Source organism: Mastacembelus armatus, chromosome 14 (genome assembly GCF_900324485.2).
Source record: "Mastacembelus armatus chromosome 14, fMasArm1.2, whole genome shotgun sequence".
In the NCBI taxonomy this organism is placed as follows: domain Eukaryota; kingdom Metazoa; phylum Chordata; class Actinopteri; order Synbranchiformes; family Mastacembelidae; genus Mastacembelus; species Mastacembelus armatus.
In genome coordinates this window covers 9,308,739-9,328,804 of record NC_046646.1, presented here as the reverse complement: position 1 = coordinate 9,328,804, position 20,066 = coordinate 9,308,739, and the positions used below count along the sequence as shown (strand labels likewise).

General features: G+C 37.9%; 2 protein-coding genes across 3 annotated transcripts; both read right to left on the bottom strand.

Moving 5' to 3' along the window:
• Positions 1–2,204: 2,204 nt before the first annotated feature.
• On the bottom strand, positions 2,205–8,492 carry amer1 (APC membrane recruitment protein 1). The gene is made up of 2 exons (XM_026328883.1): positions 8,145–8,492; positions 2,205–6,916 (listed from the first exon to the last, which is right to left on the bottom strand). Exon 2 carries the CDS (start codon positions 6,807–6,809, stop codon positions 3,735–3,737), a length of 3,075 nt encoding a protein of 1,024 aa, XP_026184668.1. The 5' UTR covers positions 6,810–6,916; positions 8,145–8,492; the 3' UTR covers positions 2,205–3,734.
• Positions 8,493–9,255: 763 nt separating this feature from the next.
• Positions 9,256–19,369, bottom strand: gab3 (GRB2 associated binding protein 3). 2 transcript variants are annotated; one of them, XM_026328990.1, is made up of 10 exons: positions 19,226–19,369; positions 16,202–16,502; positions 13,986–14,142; positions 13,430–13,890; positions 13,192–13,241; positions 12,397–12,637; positions 11,944–12,034; positions 11,443–11,527; positions 10,344–10,463; positions 9,256–10,019 (listed from the first exon to the last, which is right to left on the bottom strand). In XM_026328990.1, the coding sequence occupies exons 1-10, from the start codon at positions 19,295–19,297 to the stop codon at positions 9,900–9,902; spliced, it is 1,698 nt and encodes a 565-aa protein (XP_026184775.1). In that variant the 5' UTR covers positions 19,298–19,369; the 3' UTR covers positions 9,256–9,899. The 2 variants fall into 2 exon arrangements, with proteins under 2 accessions (XP_026184775.1, XP_026184776.1); XM_026328991.1 differs by having other exon boundaries at positions 9,256–10,016.
• Between the last annotated feature and the right edge of the window lie 697 nt (positions 19,370–20,066).

Here is a 20,066-nt window from a genome sequence, read left to right as displayed (position 1 = left end):
AAAAGCAAGGGCAGACATACAGTGGGTACGGAAAGTATTCAGACCCCTTTAGATTTTTCACTCTTTGTGTCACTGAAGCCATTTGCCAAAATCAAAAAAGTTCATTTTATTTCTCATTAATGTACACTCAGCACCCCATCTTGACAGAAAAAAACAGAAATGTAGAAATTTTTGCAAATTTATTAAAAAAGAAAAACTGAAATATCACATGGTCATAAGTATTCAGACCCTTTGCAGTGACACTCATATTTAACTCACATGCTGTCCATTTTTTCTGATCCTCCTTGAGATGGTTCTGCTCCTTCATTGGAGTCCAGCTGTGTTTAATTAAACTGATTGGACTTGATTAGGAAAGGCACACACCTGTCTATATAAGACCTTACAGCTCACAGTGCATGTCAGAGCAAATGAGAATCATGAGGTCGAAGGAACTGCCCAAGGAGCTCAGAGACAAAGTTGTGGCAAGGCACAGATCTGGCCAAGGTTACAAAAGAATTTCTGCAGCACTCAAGGTTCCTAAGAGCACAGTGGCCTCCATAATCCTCAAATGGAAAAAGTTTGGGACGACCAGAACTCTTCCTAGACCTGGCCGTCCAGCCAAACTGAGCAATCGTGGGAGAAGAGCCTTGGTGAGAGAGGTGAAGAAGAACCCAAAGATCACTATCACTATCACTGCAGCCCTCCACCAGTCGGGGCTTTATGGCAGAGTGGCCCGACGGAAGCCTCTCCTCAGTGCAAGACACATGAAAGCCCGCATAGAGTTTGCCAAAAAACACATGAAGGACTCCCAGACTATGAGAAATAAGATTCTCTGCTCTGATGAGACCAAGATTGAACTTTTTGGCGTTAATTCTAAGCGGTATGTGTGGAGAAAACCAGGCACTGCTCATCACCTGCCCAATACAATCCCTACAGTGAAACATGGTGGTGGGAGCATCATGTTGTGGGGGTGTTTTTCAGCAGCAGGGACAGGACGACTGGTTGCAATTGAAGGAAAGATGAATGCAGCCAAGTACAGAGATATCCTGGAAGAAAACCTCTTCCAGAGTGCTCAGGACCTCAGACTGGGCCGAAGGTTCACCTTTCAACAGGACAATGACCCTAGGCACACAGCTAAAATAACAAAGGAGTGGCTTCGGAACAACTCTGTGACCGCTCTTGACTGGCCCAGCCAGAGCCCTGACCTAAACCCAATTGAGCATCTCTGGAGAGACCTGAAAATGGCTGTCCACCAACGTTCAACATCCAACCTGACAGAACTGGAGAGGATCTGCAAGGAAGAATGGCAGAGGATCCCCAAATCCAGGTGTGAAAAACTTGTTGCATCATTCCCAAGAAGACTCATGGCTGTACTAGCTCAAAAGGGTGCTTCTACTCAATACTGAGCACAGGGTCTGAATACTTATGACCATGTGATATTTCAGTTTTTTTCTAATAAATTTGCAAAAATTTCTACATTTGTTTTTTTTCTGTCAAGATGGGGTGCTGAGTGTACATTAATGAGAAATAAAATGAACTTTTTTGATTTTGGCAAATGGCTGCAATGACACAAAGAGTGAAAAATCTAAAGGGGTCTGAATACTTTCCGTACCCACTGTAGATTCATAGATTCCTACTAAGGAATAGCTATTATAAACCTAATATGACATATATAATCTGATAAAATGTGGTATTGATGCACTGAGTACTTTTATTTTGAACCCATAATAGTTAAACCTACTGTGTTCTCCTTGCATCGAGGATCTGCATTGAACTTGCTGAAATGAACTTATTAAAGTTATTTGACATTCAGTTCCAGATCCAGATCCAGTAGGGTCTTCTTCAGGTTCACCGTGCTTGCAGAGAAGGACAGTTAGCTCACCTACCAACATTCCCACCCAACTGTTCAGGGCTAACTTAGAAACCATTGGTACCAGTGTATTGACAGTTATTGATTTCTCTGTTTAATATTGTCAGTCATGGGTTTAAACCAGACTGAGGTGGTTTCATGTGTACATTTATTGTACATATAGTGAAGATGAAGCTGAAATTAAACTGTTCAGAAGTGTCAGTATGAATGCACTTTACTACATGTAAGCACTAGAACAGACTATTAATCTGCCAAGGCTCCCCTGCATTTGGTTCCCCTGAATCCCAAGAGAAGTTCCAGCTCCCATGGGATTCTCAACAGAAAGGAGGAAAAGACAATGAAAAATATCATGTCTTGTCATGTTTATTTTAGTGTAAGGCAATGTTCTACTCTGACAAAACAGTAACAGATTTTCAAGAGGAATCCCGTAGTGTAACATGAATGTGACTGAGAAAAAGAAAATCTAAAATTAAAATAGAAAACTTAAAAAGCATATTACTCATTTGTAATAGCGATTCCAGATACATTACAGTGTACAAATAGCTGAGATTATAAATACAAATTCTTTGACATTTTTTCAGTATTACACTATAAAAAACTACATCATCTGACAGCTTAACCTCTGACCAACATTAAATTCACAAGAAAGTGATACAAGATGAAAATACAAGTTTTTCTTTTCGCACATCATTTCAAGTCCAAATAAAATCAAACTACTTCCATTCCTTAAGCAACACAATAATGGAGTGCATCATTCAGTAAAAATCATGCACTTCACAGGTGGCCAAGCTGTTGGAAAATAGGATGAAAGGAAAACAGCCACAGTAATATCAAAAAGCCATGTCAAGGCTTTTTCTTTTTTCCCCCTTATATTTTACAGATACTTTACTCTGACTGCTCCTAAGATGTTTCTTCAATGTAAAGCACTTTCAGAATCTGGGTTACTGCATGTGAAGTGTACAATACAAATAAACTAGCTTCACCTTGAAAAAGCTATCTACAGTATGTAAATGAAATGACAGTTAAGTTAAAAAACCACTACTAGTGCATCTGCTCATTTGATATAACTGCTTATCTGTTCTGGGCAAATGGGAAGAACTAGTTGTTAGATATCTTGAGATTGAGCAAAATGCAATAACAATTTTAAAATATACCCCATGAAGATACAAAAAGACATGTTTTATATTGTAGACTGAGCTATTACTCTTTCAGGACTGAAATACTTTCCTCAAATGCTGTTTCCCAAACCCATTCTGCCCTGAAATTAGATAAACCAAAAAATGGCTAAAAACTCAAATTTGAGCACTGTTGCAGACAAACCTATTGGAGGAAAGAGAGGTTGTGAAAAAGCTGTAAACAAAAACGTAAGCTGGCACTTCAAGCATAAGCATATATGTGTGTGAAGGCAGTTTGCTAAGTAACAACACTTACCTAGAACTGTCTGGCTGTGCTATGGATTTCAGGTTCATGAATTCTAGCTATACAAAGTGTAGCTTTACTACTGATACCTGGAAACTGAGGCTAGATATGGCTATAAACATTCTAGTGAAGTTCAGTAACTGGAAATGAATCTGTGAGCATTTCCAATGCAAATGAAATCCTTCTTCCCTTAAATATCTATCCTGTGTGAAGCAAGCAACTATTAATGTGCAAAAGCAGAACATCCCTTTTGACTTCTCAATAAGACAGTTTGGTACTTCATGCAGCCTGATGGTACAGGCATTTCATATTCATTTCACATTTTTAATTAACTCCTGCATGTAATAACTTGTAAATGAATCAGCTGTGTAAGTAATAAGTAAGCATTGACTTTTCTTCTGGATGTAACAGCACAAAATGGCACATGAACATATGATGTAACTTGTATCTTTAAATTAAGAGATTTTCAATTTAAGGATTCCTCTGGGAGTTTGTTGCAACTCATAGGGCGCACCACATTTTTGGGAGTTTGAGCTTCACTGATGACGCTCATTTCATCTTGCATCATATCTGCATTAAGAGGACTCCCAGTTTGAGATATTCCTTCCTTAGTAGCATCTGGTCTGCTTTTACTAGACTGATTATAGCATGGTAAATTAGAGGCAGCTTTACAAAATACATCATCAGTACCATCTGATACATCTTCCATCATACCAGAATAAACAAACGTGCTATGAGGTGAACAAGAATCGGACTGCAAGGGAAGGTGACACTGTCTGTTGTAATTATCTGTATTCTGTGACATTAAATCACAGGACACCAAGTCTGACACATCAGAGCAAAGACGTTCTGATTCACTGTTTGGAAAATTACTGCTGGATAAAGTAGAATGTATTTTGTGTTTTATTTGGGCTTGACTGAGAAGCTGTACTTTTTCACTGATTTCCCCATCTGTCAGAGGGAGGCTTAAAGCCATTTCTGACCTTTTTTGCGATGACGCAGACATGAGGACATTTTTGTAATATGGTGAGGAGTCTCCTTCAGAGTCTTTTTCAGTTTGAGGACAAGAAACGACAGCAGCTGTGTTCTCTTTGTACGTGTCAGGCATCTGCAACTCTAGGCCTTCTGTGTCTAAAGATCTACTTCTCCTGTCTAGAGACAACTGATTCGGCATGGACTGGCTCCCTCTTGTCAGGCCTAGGTGCCGTGGGAGACTAGCAACTGCCCATGTATTAGTGATCAGGTTCTGTTCATACATGTCAAAAATTTGATAGTCACATGCAGCAAATGCGTCTTTCTGTAGGTAGCTTTCTTCAAATTCCTGATAGGGCGATGAAATGTGCTCCTCCAGTTCCATGTGAATCTGCTCGTCATATTCACCCTCATTATGCATATCCACTACATCAAATGTGACTATAGTAGGTAAGGCCTCCATATTTGGTGTGAAGGCAGAGTTTGTCTCCAAATCATCCACACTGTTGCACAAGTTACTTAGCATTTGAGAGTGTTTTGTGTAGTCCACAAGTGCTTGTGAGAAACACACAGTTTGCCCATCATCCAAATCATTGTTAGAATCTGGAGACTGAGAACCGATATTTTTGTATGGTAATGCAACAGGTTTGTTTTCCTCAAGATCATGCTCTTTGGGTTCACAAAACGTTTCAAAGTCTGGATCAGATGTGCTTCCAAATGATATGCTGCTGTGATTTTTCTCACATTCAGCATTCATGGATTTTGCTCTTTTTTCAGTGGAAGCAAGCATACTTCCCTTTTCATCAAATACATCTGGTTCTACAATACTCTTGTTGAATTCTTGGGGTTTTGAATTCAAATTACAGTTTTTATTCATGACGTTTTCCTTGCGACCGACCATGTTTTGTGTCGACTCAGAAGTTTTATTGCCTGTACTTGTCATTTCTAGAAAATCATTAACTTTATACAGTTCAGGACTTATCTGTAATCGATTCATTTCTGGAACGAAGGCAGAATCTGTCACATGTACCGGCCCGCTTAAATACTCACACTCTTTTGAACTAGGCAGTTTTGATTTGTTTTCATAATGTGGACTAATGAGACTCTCATCAGGTGCAAAAAGTTCATAAAGGGCGTCACCACTGTAACTGTCCCTGGGTAATCTGTCGGTCCTTAGTCTGTCAATTTTTTCTTGGCCTTCATCTTGCCCTGGGGTAGTTGAATCATAGTATCCTTCATCACTATTTGGAACTGATTCTTGATGCTCACTTTGAGGAGTTAAAACATCAGCAATCGAAGAAGTGTCCATGCCACTGGCTTGGTGCACGCTGTTACTGTTTAATAAGTCCATATTGTGAGTACTTGTAAGGTCAGCAGTCAAATCTGTGTGGTCTTGATGGCAAGTACAGCAGATTTCTTCAGAAGCATTATTTGCCCAAAATTCGTGAATAGACTCTTCATCCACACCTTCAGGTGAGGCCATTTCTTCACCACCACCTTGATAAGTGAGATAACAAGAGGCTCTCTTTCCTCCATTCCTGCTCCTTTCTCCAGAAACAGTGCTCTCTGTGATGCTGTCATCTTCTTGATCTGCAATAATGTCCCCACAGCCAGTGAGAGAATCGAAGCTCTTTAATGATGCAACGTCTCCAAAAATCAGGTTTAGCTGATCTGTTGAGCCAGTAGGTGTTTCAGACTTCAATACAGGCTCTGACGTCATCTGAAGTTTCAGACAAGGCTCGCTGTGTCCTCTAGAAAGCTCCTCATATTCACTGGAAACCACAGCCACCAAATTCATTTCCTCCACTTGATCATCACACATCTGATCGTCAAGCTCACACTTTGGGCTTTCTAGCTCCCCACTCTTCTCTAATACCACTGCATCAGAATCACCACATTCAAGACCAATGGAAATATCACATATAACATCTGCAAAATCAGGCACGTCAGGTTCAGTTCCCAGGCACTCTGTGACATATTGGTTGGTGCTGTCCTGGTCAATAGGCACCTTTTTCTTGCAGTGAGGAGAGGACATTGCAACCATTTCAGTTTTATCCATTCCAGCATTTCTATGGTTTCTGTGATGCTTAAAACTGTGAAAAAGACTCCTCAACCCCTTTTTCTGCCGGCCAAGTGTCAATGATTTCTGGTCAGCAGCGGAGTGGATACATTCATTGTGACAGTTATTGTGGAGCTCTCCAGCACAGTCTCTCTGACCGCTGTACTCAAAATCTCCAGCTGAGGTGTATCTACTGTCATCATGACATCCTTTACTCAGCCCATCATGTGTTCTGCTTTTGGTGATTCCTTTCTTAGAAGACCACTTGTTCTGATTTTTACTTCTTCCTCCAAAAAAACTTGGTAAAATGCAGATACTTTTGCGGACCCCAAAAAATGTCAGGGCAGTCCTCCTAAATTTTCCAGATTTTTGAGACTTCACCGTGGCAGTCATCGTGTCCGACTGAAGCTCTTCTGTGATGTCATCAGGGCCACATCGAGAAAGCTCTTCGCAGCCTGAAGCTAAATCCTTGGTCTGGCTCATTAGCTCGTCTACCTTGCATGAAGCCATGGCTACAACGTTTACAACAGCAATCTGGCTGAAGGCATTATAGCTGAATTTTGCAAATCAGCTGATAGGATGACTACAGTGACTTTGTCCTCATTCTGGTGTCAGCCCTGTAGTGAGAAAATTGAGACCAAAAATCAATGATCAATGAAAGTTTTACCCTTTTTTTCTCTTTTCCTCTAAATCTTGGGCTATTTCATCAGATAAGTAATAAATTATTACTTTACATATTCTCAGTGTCACAGTGAATTAGCATGAGTCTCTTCAAGTTTTCTTTTTGTCAACTCAGTGTCTGCATGGCTCGATCCAGTGTGTGGGTTAAGCTACATGTGGCATATACATGTACACATATACATTTGTGCCTGTCTATGTGCCTGAACTGAACACAATCCCTGACACTGCTGACTACATCCAAGATCTTCTGTCACTCTAGATGTTTTTCCACAGCTATTTTGCTTTTAGTGTTTTGTCTTGGCACTTACTGCATAGTGTATTCCCTCTTTAGGCGTATTCCCTGGCCCAATCGTGTGGCTTTGTTTCTTTTATGTCTTTGTGTTATTTCGTTAACTTTTCTGAACTGCCCTTTACTAACTTAGATCTATTAGCCTTAGAGCCATTGTTTTGTCAAAAGTCAACATAAATATATGTAAGAACATTTATATAATATTACTGTGGTGCCACTTTGGCTTAGTCTCTGCTTAATTAACTACAGACAACTGAATTTAGCTTAAACTCCTTTATATCATCAATTTTTAAATTGCATTATTTGCATCATTTACAACGGGTTAACGTTGTTTTTGTACATACATATAGTCTGACACAGAATCTGTTATTTTTTTTTAATGGAAATTCATTTATTGTGGGTGCAGTTTTAATTATGTACACATTCGTTTTTAGTGCAATAAAACCTAAACCAAGTGAAAGATAAAAGCAGACTGCCTTTTAAAAAATAAGTAGAAACAATGTATGTAAGTTACTGATTAAATGTTAGTGAAAAATGGAACAAACCCATACATTTTTATTTGAATCTGATTATTATTTAGATGAAAAGTCGAGGTGATAAAGCAACAGGCTAAACGTGTGATATGCTACAGCTGCTCTAACACAATAGAGACCAGCGATGGCAGATCAAAAATACTCCATGTTTTACTTTAAATACGAGCCTTAACCAAATCACATACGGTAGCAGAAGCTAAATTCAGTCCAGCCAGCAGACCCTCGGGGACCTAGTATCAGATGTTGTCACCTAAAACCAAACTAAATGCCACATTAGCACAACCAAACAATGTCTGGGTAACGTTAGCTAACTTAACTGAGACGTGAAGTAAACAAACCTACCAACTGCGGAGCTGGTGTTAACTCTTAGCGCATTGTTTCTGGAGGATCTAACGTGGTTTTAACTTCAGGTTATCGCTCGGGGTCCCGGGTAGCTCTGGACGGAGGCGGTGTCATTTGTTCCCAGCTCTCGGTAGCTAGCTGCACTTTGTGGCTCAAACAGCCGCTAACGATGGGCACAGCGGCAAAGCTCCGTGGTCAAAACACGCAGGAAAACTACACGGGGACTGCATTCATGAGTCTACTTCTAGCAATGCATGTCGATTTTACTCAAAGCGTCAACAAAAGCCGTTTAAATGTCTGATGACTTCCTCTCAAGACTTCTCAGGTGATTTTCCCCACAACGCCTTTCGTGATACGTCTCTCGGCGCATGTTAGTGACGCAACATGTGTGATGCTGCTGCTTTCTTCACTAATGGCTCTTTATTAAAACATTACTAAAATCTACCATTTCCATGATACATCTAACAATTATTATTATATATTTTTAAAACTCTGTTGTGTTCCATTCATGTATTCACTATATGTGATTTTATTTTTACTATAATTTTTACTATTTTATTTTTTCTTTCAGAATTATATATTAATTTCCATTTACAGTTTTCAACACATTCGTGGTAATGAGATAGACATTTGTTTTAGTTAATTAGGTTGCTTTGGACAATACTTTTGAAAAATTTAATTTTAAAAAATATATACAATATACAAATAGTTACTGACAATGTCATTCTCCATGATGAATATGGGCCAATACATAGCAAAAATATGAATATTAATAGCTATATTAAATATAGCTCTTATGTACTTAATTGTATATTTTGATATTACTATATTAACTTCAATTAATAAAGTGGTATAACATATTCCTGGTATAATAACTATCTATAATATTTTTTAAATTGAAGCTCAGCATTAGAAAAACCTGTGTATAATGATACACAAATAATTCATTTGTAAACAACTCAGCTCAGTATTGTCACTTGTTAGGTAAATAGAGATATAGAGATCAATACAGTGTATAAAGTATATACATAATCACCAGCAAGTAAATGATAAAGCTTCTGTGTGTTAACTGTGGAAATGCAAACATTCATGTGAGTAATTACACTTCAAATGAAATATTTCACTTATTTATTGTCCGTTTTGGACTGAGGTGTAAAGGTTTTAAAGCAAAGGTTTCTGGTTCTCAAGGCTTTGAATGTTTAATTGACAGCTATCTCAGTAGCACAGAAATAATGCAAACAGACAGTTGTAAATACTTTAAAAATGCCGTATGGGTTGTCAAGAAATTGTTTTGAGTCATTTTATGCCTTTCTACTAGACCTGGGAGTGTTTTAGATGAATGAAAAAGACAAGGATCAGTCACTTTTGTTCAGGATACACAACGAGGGAGAGAAACATAAAAAAAAATCATTAAAATATTTTTCTTGTTTATATATATTTACAGCAATTTCAGATTCTTCAACAATAAAGAAATGTGACACACTTCAAAATTTGGCGAAACATTATGCTACAATAGAAATACCTGTGAATAGTGCATGATCTGGTAAGAGTTAACTTAGTTTTTACAGTGCAATTTTGTGTTTCCTCGCTGCAAACAAGCATTTGTTTTTTTTATGTCAATGCTTTTTTTTCAAGGGATTTCAAAGTGCTTTTACATAGTTTTTGGTCCTACATGTCCCCTTTGCTGGTATTATTGTTCTTCTTGGGAGCAAGTGTTCCTGACTTTTTTTTTTTTTTTTTGTCATTTAATGTTTTTTATTTGTGTTTCTGACGGACATCAGTCCACTCCATTTTGGTGTTTTGCAGTGCCTGAGTCTTCTTCTCATCCACCTGTACATAATCCACTCTGTGTTCATCAGAAAGAAATGGTTTCTGCTAGACACAGACAGGGAAAGCTGATGAGACAGTGATGTGATTCAATTTTAAAAACACAATTACCATAAATCTGCTTTACTGTACCTGTACAGACAAATAAAATGCATTTAAAATACTCATGCAGGTGATGTTTAGTACACTTTAAATTAAATTCCATAATAGTAGCAATCTTATTTAAACTGCTTTAACAAAATATTGTGTAGCTTTACTTGTCTAGTTAGAAAAATCCAATCCAGTCTGTTAGTTTCTACAGAGGCTGCAATTAGAGAGTTTTCTTTTAAAAATAATATCTATCCACTTGATAAGACACATCATATATCATACCTTGAGCACTGGAGATGGGGATGCAGAGTCAAAATCCAGTGATAAATAATCAAGGTTTGAGCTTCTCAGCCATGGTTGAACTACTCCATCAAAGATGGGACAGAACTGTTGACTTGACTCCTGTCAAAGGAAAAAAAAGCTCTGAAAATACTATTTCCAAAAGAGTACATTAGTACAAAATATGCATTAGAGCTAAAATTAACTTTACCAGTATGTCTTTATCAGCAAATAATTGTCCAACTAAAAAGGGGGGCCTTGAACTATTAATTCTTAGATCGAATTTAGGGAAACAGAAAGTTACTCACTCCAAAGATCCAGGAGAGACAAGTCCAACAATATCTGTCTAATATGTTTTTATTTTGAAACTACTGAAACTTTACATTAACTGAATATTCACTATTTTCAAGAACAGCTCTGTACAATGTCAGATGTTTGCACACTGAATGATCACCAATGCAACTGCAGAGTACTTCAATAACGTGGTCATTTTCCACACTCACGTTATTAGTTGTGCAAATTTTTACACTTAAAAATGGTTTAAGTTATAATAAAGTCAGATTATGTTTTTTTTAGTGGTCTATAAAACAAACTGTTGGCACGATGGATATTAAAACACTTAAATATATACACTAAATCTGACCAAACTCCATGTCCCCTCATGTGATCATATATATTTTTATATTATACATTAAAATCCTGTTTTCATTTTAATTACTTTTTCAGGGCCAATTTGGAAAAAAAAATAATTTAGAGATAATTTAGAGAAGCTACATGACAAAGGGAGATTGTATAGTTATCTGATTTAATGAGCTACATATTCAAAGTACATTTACTTCCAATAATTACCTACAATGTATATTTTTTTGTAATGAGAAAGAAAAAAAATGCAGATTATTTCAAAGCCCCCATCCAAGTATTAAATGAAACAGTTGCTGAAGTGACTTCACTACTCTAAGCTGCTGAAAATGACATAGGGCAAAGACCTTAATTAGTTGCTAAAAGAGACAACTGTGATTACATTATTGAAACTGCAGGATCAAGTCAGTCTATACACTACATACAGTAGTGTATTATTCATTAAGCTGAATAGAAATTTTACCATTGTAGTGCAGTCTAGTTCTTCATTTCTTGGATTGTCGCCATTTTCATGACCTCGTTCAAGGGCCGAACAGTTCACTGTTAAGCTGGATTTACACAAAAAATTAGAGAGAATTTACATTAGACTGGCAACCAACTAGTTTTAAGCTTATAAATAAAAATAATATTACAATAACTATAATCAGCTCAGTTATTACCAATGCAAAATGAAAGTATTATGTAATTGTCTCTACATGTCAAAGATTTTGGACAAAGCTGAAAAATGTCTATTTTTATATTTTTCACCCTGTGAAAAAAACAACAAAAAGTTGCAGTGAAAAACATGTCTATATATATTGAAATACTACTAGTTCTATTACTACTACTTCCACTGCTACTACTACTACTACTACTGCTAATACTACTGCTAATAATAATAATAATAATTTTATTATTATTAGATAATCAATAATAATGGATGAGTAGTGTGTGTAAAATGTGGAGCGAAAAGCTTTTTACTCACCACGAACTGATCATTGTTCTGTTCAAAGGTAGATGTGTGGGACATTCTCTGATTGTTGAAAGGCCTCTTAGGTCAAGAGGTGGAGGTCGAGCTGTGAACGAAGAAAAGACCAAATTGACAGATCAATTCAATTTCAATTTTTCAATTTTAATCAGATTAGTTATAACTCTGTAATGCGTCTTAGATAAGCCAATTTTCAAACAGGGACGCATAGTAAAGATCATTGAGGTCTGTATATCATTTATCATTTAATGGTTTCCTGTGAATTAGCTTGTGATAAAGTATATGACCATATGGGCAGAGATCAAAAGCATCATTTTCAGTCATTACACGCAGAGAGGGTTATCAAACACCAGTCAAAAACATCCTCAGTCAAAGATGAAATAAAAGCTTAGTTTTCCACACAGTGCCAAACATTTAACACGAACCAATCACAGCTGTTATGACTCTCACCTCTCCTCAAGCGAGGTTTAAGATGCCGATGAATTGGAGGTGGGGCAAGGTCTCCAGGTTGACCCATTAGTGTGCTTAGGGAAGTGGAGGACACAACATGTGGACTGAGGAAACTGAATGTCCTGGGGCTCATGGGGATGTAACCATCAGATTCAATAGTGGCAACAGAGGGACAAGGGGAAGTCATGGGGACATATGACTCATCCTCGTAGCTTGGAACTTGTGTGGTGTTTAAAGAAGGCTGGTGAAAGACAGTGGAGATGAGACAAGTGCACATTGTTATCATTTTGGTACAACAGGAATATTTACTAAAAGCCACTGTACATAGAATATGTATCTGCTTATGGCACCTTTCACATTATTCTTATGTGTTTTTATTTGTAGAATATATTAAACTACCACTTGGGGGTGCTAGTATAGCTTCAAAATAGATTCCTGGAAGTTGCAGTGCTTGGCCAAAAAATAGTATAAAGTTTTCATTTTGTTTTGGTACATAATCCCCCTTAAAACAACAAAGTGTTGTTCTTTTGACATTAATATTTTTTTTGTTTTCTTTCATTTTTTAGGAATTAAACAAGTAAGCCATAACATGGTAATTAGAGAGCTTTAGAGGTGCTGGTAGGCAAATTTGTTATCTTTGGACAGTCAGTGTTTCCACCCTGTCTCCAGTGTTTGTGCCAAGCCAAGTTAACCAGCAGCTGGTTCAAGCTCCTTGTTTACCATACAGTCATGAAACTAACAGTGTTTTTTTCAGTGGTTTGTTTGTGGCTTGTCTGCTGTTGATCATTCTCTTACCAGAGTTAGACTCTGCCTTCTGTTCCTCATCAATCTGTTATCAGCATCACCTAAAAAAGATTATCTTTGAAAATTGATATGCTTACTTTCATAATCATTGCAATTAGCAGTAGTAGACATTAACCCATTTGCTGTCCTATCATAATAGCTCCAGCATTATTATTCATTGTGTTAGACGTAGCTTTCTCAGGTTTTGTATTATTCTCACTGTGAGATTGCTTTCCTGCTGTGGACATACCTATTCTAAAATGGTCCAGGCATGACAAAGAGGTCCTCCGGGGAGATAATGCGTTGTGGGTTGAGAAATGCCGCATGCTCACTGCCCTCAGAATGTGAGCTTGCTCTTCACTTAGCTGCTCTGACAGGTGATTAGGTTTGGGTGGCAGTGGAGGGGGTCTTTGTCTGTCACTCATTGCCTCAAACGATGCAGAAGAAAAAGGTTTGTCAAACTGGAAGACACTTGTGTCACAGTGACATAGTGGAGAGGACGAGGATGACGGTAAAGCCATGGTGGTGCATGGAGCACTGAAAGGAGGGTTAGTCAGCCTTCCATGGGGGAAAAGAGATGGGCTGCAGCTAGCATGAGGGATGGAGGATGAAGAGGTATCAGTGCAAAGAGGCGAGGGGACAGTGTCCTTGACGGCATAGTCTGATGACTTTTGCTCCAGAGAGATCTCAGAGTGTGAAAAGCTGTCGTGTCTACAGATATGAAAAAAGTGAAAACACTGAATTTGTTAAACATGAACCATTGCCATCATTTGATCTTGTGTCAGAGGTTTTACAGTTTTACATACCTACTGGTGCTTAAACTCCCTGTCTCACACTGTGACAGAGGGAAGTAATCCTGTAGATGAGTCGAACCTGGTTGGCTTGATACAGATGCTCGGTCAGAGCGGTCAGGTGACAGCTGAATGGAGGTGGGGGTGTGGGGAAAGCCTTCCTCTGAGCCTTCTGTTGAGAACATGTACTTTCTGAAATGTTTCAAATCTCTAAGGAGTGAAAACTGACAACCTCCTGACTATGTAAGCTAAAACATGCAAACCATACACAAACACATGCAGGATTCTCCCAGCTTGTGCTGAAATTAACAGTATACTGTAAATAGAGCAGGTGAATTTGAAAAGAGGAATGATCTTCTTGCAGACACTGAGAGTAGACACACGTGAGCCCTGTTCCCTCTTCTGTTTACATAGTCTTCTATCTTTTTAGTCAGATTGGCCCTTATTCAGACATTTGGTTCATTCCATTTAACTCAAGGCCACTGAGTCAAGTCTGTCCCTTCAGAACCATGTGTAAAAAAAAAAAAAGTCTTTGCATGTTCTCATGAAAAATGTACTGCCCTTTATAGGTGTTTGTGTTCTATTGTGGGTACAGCATAAGCATGTATTTTCTTTTCCAAAAGTCATGAGCTACAGTCTCATAGAAGGCTTTGGGGGTCTAGGCTGTTTCTGTTCCACCTTCTCTGATAACCTTTAGATGAAGCAACATTATTTCATACTAAAATGCACTAAAATCTGTGTTACATTTGCTTTTTTATTATGTTCAACTATTGGTGTGTTTTGTCTGAGTGTATGTGTGATTTATGGTAACATGCAGGGCAGCATATCAGTGACTTTGTGCCGTTGCTCTATCTCCTTCACGCAGACGACAATGCTCTAACCGAAAGACGCCTCACAAAATATCTGTCATTATGCAGTTTAACGAACAGTAAAGCAAATGCCAAATCAGCATTATTCTCCAAAGAAAAGTATATCATACTATAGAAATAAGAATAAGAATAACACATAAAAATACAGTGATCTGAGGTCAGTTTAAGGAAAAAAGACCTGATACTATACAAATAATCCACCCAGGAATGATGAAATCTAATTCAGACTCAAAAGTCTCCCTGTTGCAGCTGCAACATTAAGCTGCATTGCAAGCAAATAGCAACTGTATAGAACATCTCAAGGCAAGTTCTGTACAGAAACAACACTATGAAAAAAATGTGAGGTCAGTTTTTGTCCTCCACTCATCAAAGTATCTACACTGCTTGACTGGAGAATTCATCTAAATGAATTACCATTCCAGATATGTGAAAAACTGTAGTCCCAGTATTTAAAATAACAATAATTTTAAATCAAATATTTCTAATATTACCATTGTACAATAATGCAATAAGTACTTGTGGCTGCTGTTGTTGCTGTTGTGAAGAGAAGGAGATATCATTTGTACGAAAGCGTTTTAACCACAGTGTGATGGCGCGTGATTGTGTGTGGGTTTAAAGGCTCAGTTACAGAGAAATTTATCAGCATGTCTGAAATTCCGCAACGTAAGCAGATTCATGAATATTGAGATTTCGAAGTACAGTGTCAACATAAAACTGAGATGCCTGGTGAAATATTGTTCATCTGAGGCACAAACAGTAAATCATTAAATGTTATCATACCAAGTCACAACTTGAAATGCCAGTCTGAAAGGACCACAGCTCTGTGGTTCGTACACTGTGGTAAAACGTTTGCATGTTTTTAAACATGCTGTACCACTGTGCTTAAAGGTGTTGTTATAGGAAAGAAAAAAACAAACTATATTAGAAATATTAATACCTGGGACTCCATGCAAAAATATTATGTGTATCATTTCAACGATTACCTGAAATTGATATGTGTGGACTCTTTTGGCAACCCCCCTAAAATTTAGAATGAAGCATTTTAGGTTCGAACAGTGTGTGCAGCATAAAACTGAACCTTTGGATGTTGACATCCCCAAAATGCCAAAAGACATAACATTTAGACATGTAAGGACTTTATGTGAGTCATCATCAAAACAAACCCCTGCCCTAGGCTATGATGCTTCTACCCCACTGACCCACTGAAGTTTGAATTTCATTTTGTTGCTTTCTATACGGGGATCAAAAGGATGAGTCTACACTGTTACTTGTGGTCTTCATTAAGATGGATATCTTCCAGGACTAAAAATGTTCCCCAGTGCAGCATTTACACAGCCACATTTCAAAATGAGCAATATTTACCTGCATCCTCCAAACTTCCAAACTGACAAATCTGACTGATGCTACTGATCCAGCTGTTCATCTCTTCCTCAGTCTTGGCCACCAGGTAAAAAATACGAGATGACGTCTTCACCACAAAGAGATGCTTCCCATGGAAGTCCCGTTTTATCCTGAGTTGCCCGTTTAGCATTTCGACCTCACACTCTTTCAGGTCAATGGTGCGGATTGGCTTTTTGGAGTTCTTATTTTGATAGTACTCCAGCACATCAGGATTACCGCTCATGCGGCCTCTCCGAAGCACAAACCAGCGTTTCCTCCATGCCTGCAGGAGAAAGTAACAGTTTATCATGGACTTGGTCCTAAGTTTAAACCTACACTATGTTGTTATTCATATTATCAATGCCATATAACTGTAGCTGTGACCCCCCACCCTCCACAATTCTATTAGTCATGTGAAGTCATGGGAATTAGATCACAGCTCCTTGCAACTGTTAACATAGCAACGTTTTGCTTTTAATATGGTCAGTAAGCGGAACTTTAACTCTAATTTCCCAGAAGTTCAGAGAAGAGGAAGTTCACTGTATTTAGCAGAAAATGCTACACAACGAAAGAGGTATTTATACACCAAATGGGCACTACTTTGTACTGACAACTTATTGAAAGCCTAATACTGAAACTGCTAACACCTGTATATATACTGCATTTCCACTGATATACTGAATAATGCCTGAGCCCTTAACTGTAAGTCATAGGTGGCATCTTGTATTTTTATTTAAAAAAAAGCATAATTATTGAGAAGAATTGTCTTATTAGAGATGGATGTACAGACTTTCATCTTCACACTTGGTTTTGTGGCTTTGTGAAGACTGTCAGGGTGGAGCTTTTCCTATTATTTTTGTAATGTGAAACTTAAAACACATGACATTTTTTTCTACATGTGGGTAATCTGCCTCTGCACAAGTCAGTTGGTAACTTATGTGTACATACCAGGAAATGGAAAGACACGCTACACTTACTGCCACAAGCACAGCCAGGTTTAAGAGGAAACTGTAACTAGACAGATGGTAATTTGATCCTATAGATAATTTGAATATGGAAAGGCTCGGGTCTAGACATAATAAATCTTTTGTGTTAACAGGTGCATCTCATATAAATACTGAATATGAATATGAATATGAATATACATGTAGAAGCTATTTCATTTTTGTTTGTTTTTCTCTTTAAAACAGAAATTTAAAATTTATAAGCAAAGAAACTGAAAAAAAGCAGCTCTACTTCATGGCCTGCTTACTATCTTTTTTCAGACCTTTCGAGCACATTTAATGGTCTTTGTCTGCAGAGTTAATCATCATCATGTGACCAAAGCATGTAACTTTGGTTCAAGAGGGTGAAAAGTGAGGAAGAGCTTGAGAAACTGGACAATTCTAGTCATTTTACTTTGAGATAAGATTTTTTTGTGTTTTTCAAAATTTTAAAGGTCAACAACAAACATTCATGCAGGTGATGATTACATCCACAGCATTTTACACAAACACTGACATACACAAATACAAACATTTTTTCTCTCAGCAGACAGTTTGGTGTGTCATAGTAGGAAAAGCACAAGTGTTACTAACAACATCAGCAATGGCTATGGTATATTCAAGTGTTCTAGTAGGCAATAACTATGTGACCGAGAGCCAACATGTCCTATACCAGGACCCTGAAGCAGCTAAATGGAATTTATAAGGTCTACTAGGGATTTTCCAGACCCCTTTCTCTGTGACCCTGCAAAATGGAATTAGTTTTTTTTATTACACGTTCATAAAAAACGGTGACAGAGGCCCTTTATATTAAGATATATTTCCTCAACAGGAGTAGCAGAAGAAAAACATACTGTGAAGATAAATGTAAGTCATACCTGTGGAAGCCACATGCAATATTACTATTACTTTCAATAGATATGGCGTAAATGGGTATTCCCATATCTCAATCAAAATATATACTTCTTGAGTAAGGGCCATCTTCCCCACATATTGAAGTTGGCTGGACATAGCAGATGCCCTTAAATGTGCATTTATCATGGCAGAAAATGACAGTAAATGAGACACGTTGTTCCACATCAGAAAGGTTTAGGTTTGAAGTGTGTTGCCTGTTGTCTCTGGGTACTAAAAAGGTGCTAAAGGTGCTTAAAGAAAACTAAGGAGCTGGACCCAAAGTCAGTAAGACAACTCGTAAACAACACTTTTGTGAACAAGTATGCTTAAATACCGTTTGAGGATTTTCATGTTTTTTGATAAAATCATGTAGCAAGATTTACATACAAGGAAGATGGTCCATATACCTTTACAACAGTCTAAAAAACGTGTATTTACTTTGGTGTCTAGCAGTAACAGGATTTGCATATTGTGCTAAAATAGCTTTCTATTTCCCACCCCAAACCTCTGTCCCATCACTGCACACGTACATCAACACCCACCCTTTCCCTGCACCGGTGTTGATAAATGGCCCTCCTCCACCTCTGCTCGTACAGAGGAAGTACAAACAGCCATCATAAAACTGGACTATTTCTGCGTGTTGCTAAGTCTGAAGTGTCTGATTGCCGCTGACATTGCTTCCCATGTTTCACAATACACAAACTCATCACACAAACAAAGTGAGTGGCTAGCCCAACATTATCACATGACCCCTACAACCACAAAACAGTGAAGACTGTATATTGTCAATGTAACTATATATATATATATATATATACATGCAGTAATTTCTGTGTGAGTACATCTGTAGCTTGTGACATTGTGAATGTCATAATACGTTATTGTTATAAAACTATGCTGTTCCTCCACAACTAAAAACACAATGTAAGCTGTTACTATAGAAATGAGGAAGACGATATAAAAGAGATTATATTACAGCTCAGTTTAGCAAAAACATCCAAGCCTTCAGCATGTTTCTAAAGCCTCACTCCACATTATAACACACACATACACGAGGGAACAGAATAATCTGGCATTTATACTCCTTGCAGAGCACATAAACATATGTCCAGTGTGTTCTCCTACTCACAAATCTCTTTAGTTTCTTCTCCGGAGGGGATTTAATGAGCCAGCCGGTGCAGACCACATCTCCAGCACTCATTTTGACTGCAGAGCGTGTCGTCCTCACAGCTGCTGCTGCTGCTGCTACTGCTGTTGTGAAACTGAGAGCACTGCGAAGCATATCCTGTATTCTGGTATTCAGCGCAGCCACTCCAAAAGGAGGAAGTCAAGAAATTGATCTCGCTGACAGAGAGAGACACAGGAGGGGAGTGAGAAAGCAAGAATTATGTTTATTTTCTGAAATGTTCAGGACAAGTGGATTGAGCCTTAGGGAGGAAAACCATAACATAATGAGATTTGACAGTTTTGAGGATTGTGAGTTGTACCAACCTGTAACATACAGTAGTTGTATACTAGCCATTTTTTATATTGTAAACATGTTACTGATTCCATGTTGCTGCTCTGTTTGTTTGTCTGTTGGTTTGTGAACTCAACAGAAACAAGAAGTGGTTTAAACTGTGGATAACTGTTCAAAACATCAAAGGTCACATCGTCACCCTCGATATATATGAAAAACGAATGGTATTAGTGGTAATACTTCTATATTGAGTCACTTTTCTTAAGGTGCTCAGCTCTTGTCAAAGGGTCTGAGGGAATACTTACATTTAGGCTGAACTATTATGTAACTTCTTAGTCACAAGCAGCATCTACAACAATCAGTCCTCTTGAGATGATCTATAACTGCAATTAAAACATCGCATATGAAGCAGGTGAGCTCCCAATTTTGTCACGTTCTTCATTATTTCATTAAATTTGCTCATTTTAAACCATAAATGCTTCAATAGATAGGCGCCTAGTGACACTGTGGT

Coding starts and splice junctions, on each gene's coding strand:
- gab3 (XM_026328990.1), bottom strand. CDS start 19,297: ATGAGTGCTGGAGATGTGGTCTGCACCGGCTGGCTCATTAAATCCCCT. Junction 13,242..13,429: donor CCTGGACCATTTTAGAATAG/GTATGTCCACAG, acceptor AATCTTTTTTAG/GTGATGCTGATAACAGATTG. Junction 10,020..10,343: donor CCCCATCTCCAGTGCTCAAG/GTATGATATATG, acceptor GTCTGTGTCTAG/CAGAAACCATTTCTTTCTGA.
- amer1 (XM_026328883.1), bottom strand. CDS start 6,809: ATGGCTTCATGCAAGGTAGACGAGCTAATGAGCCAGACCAAGGATTTA.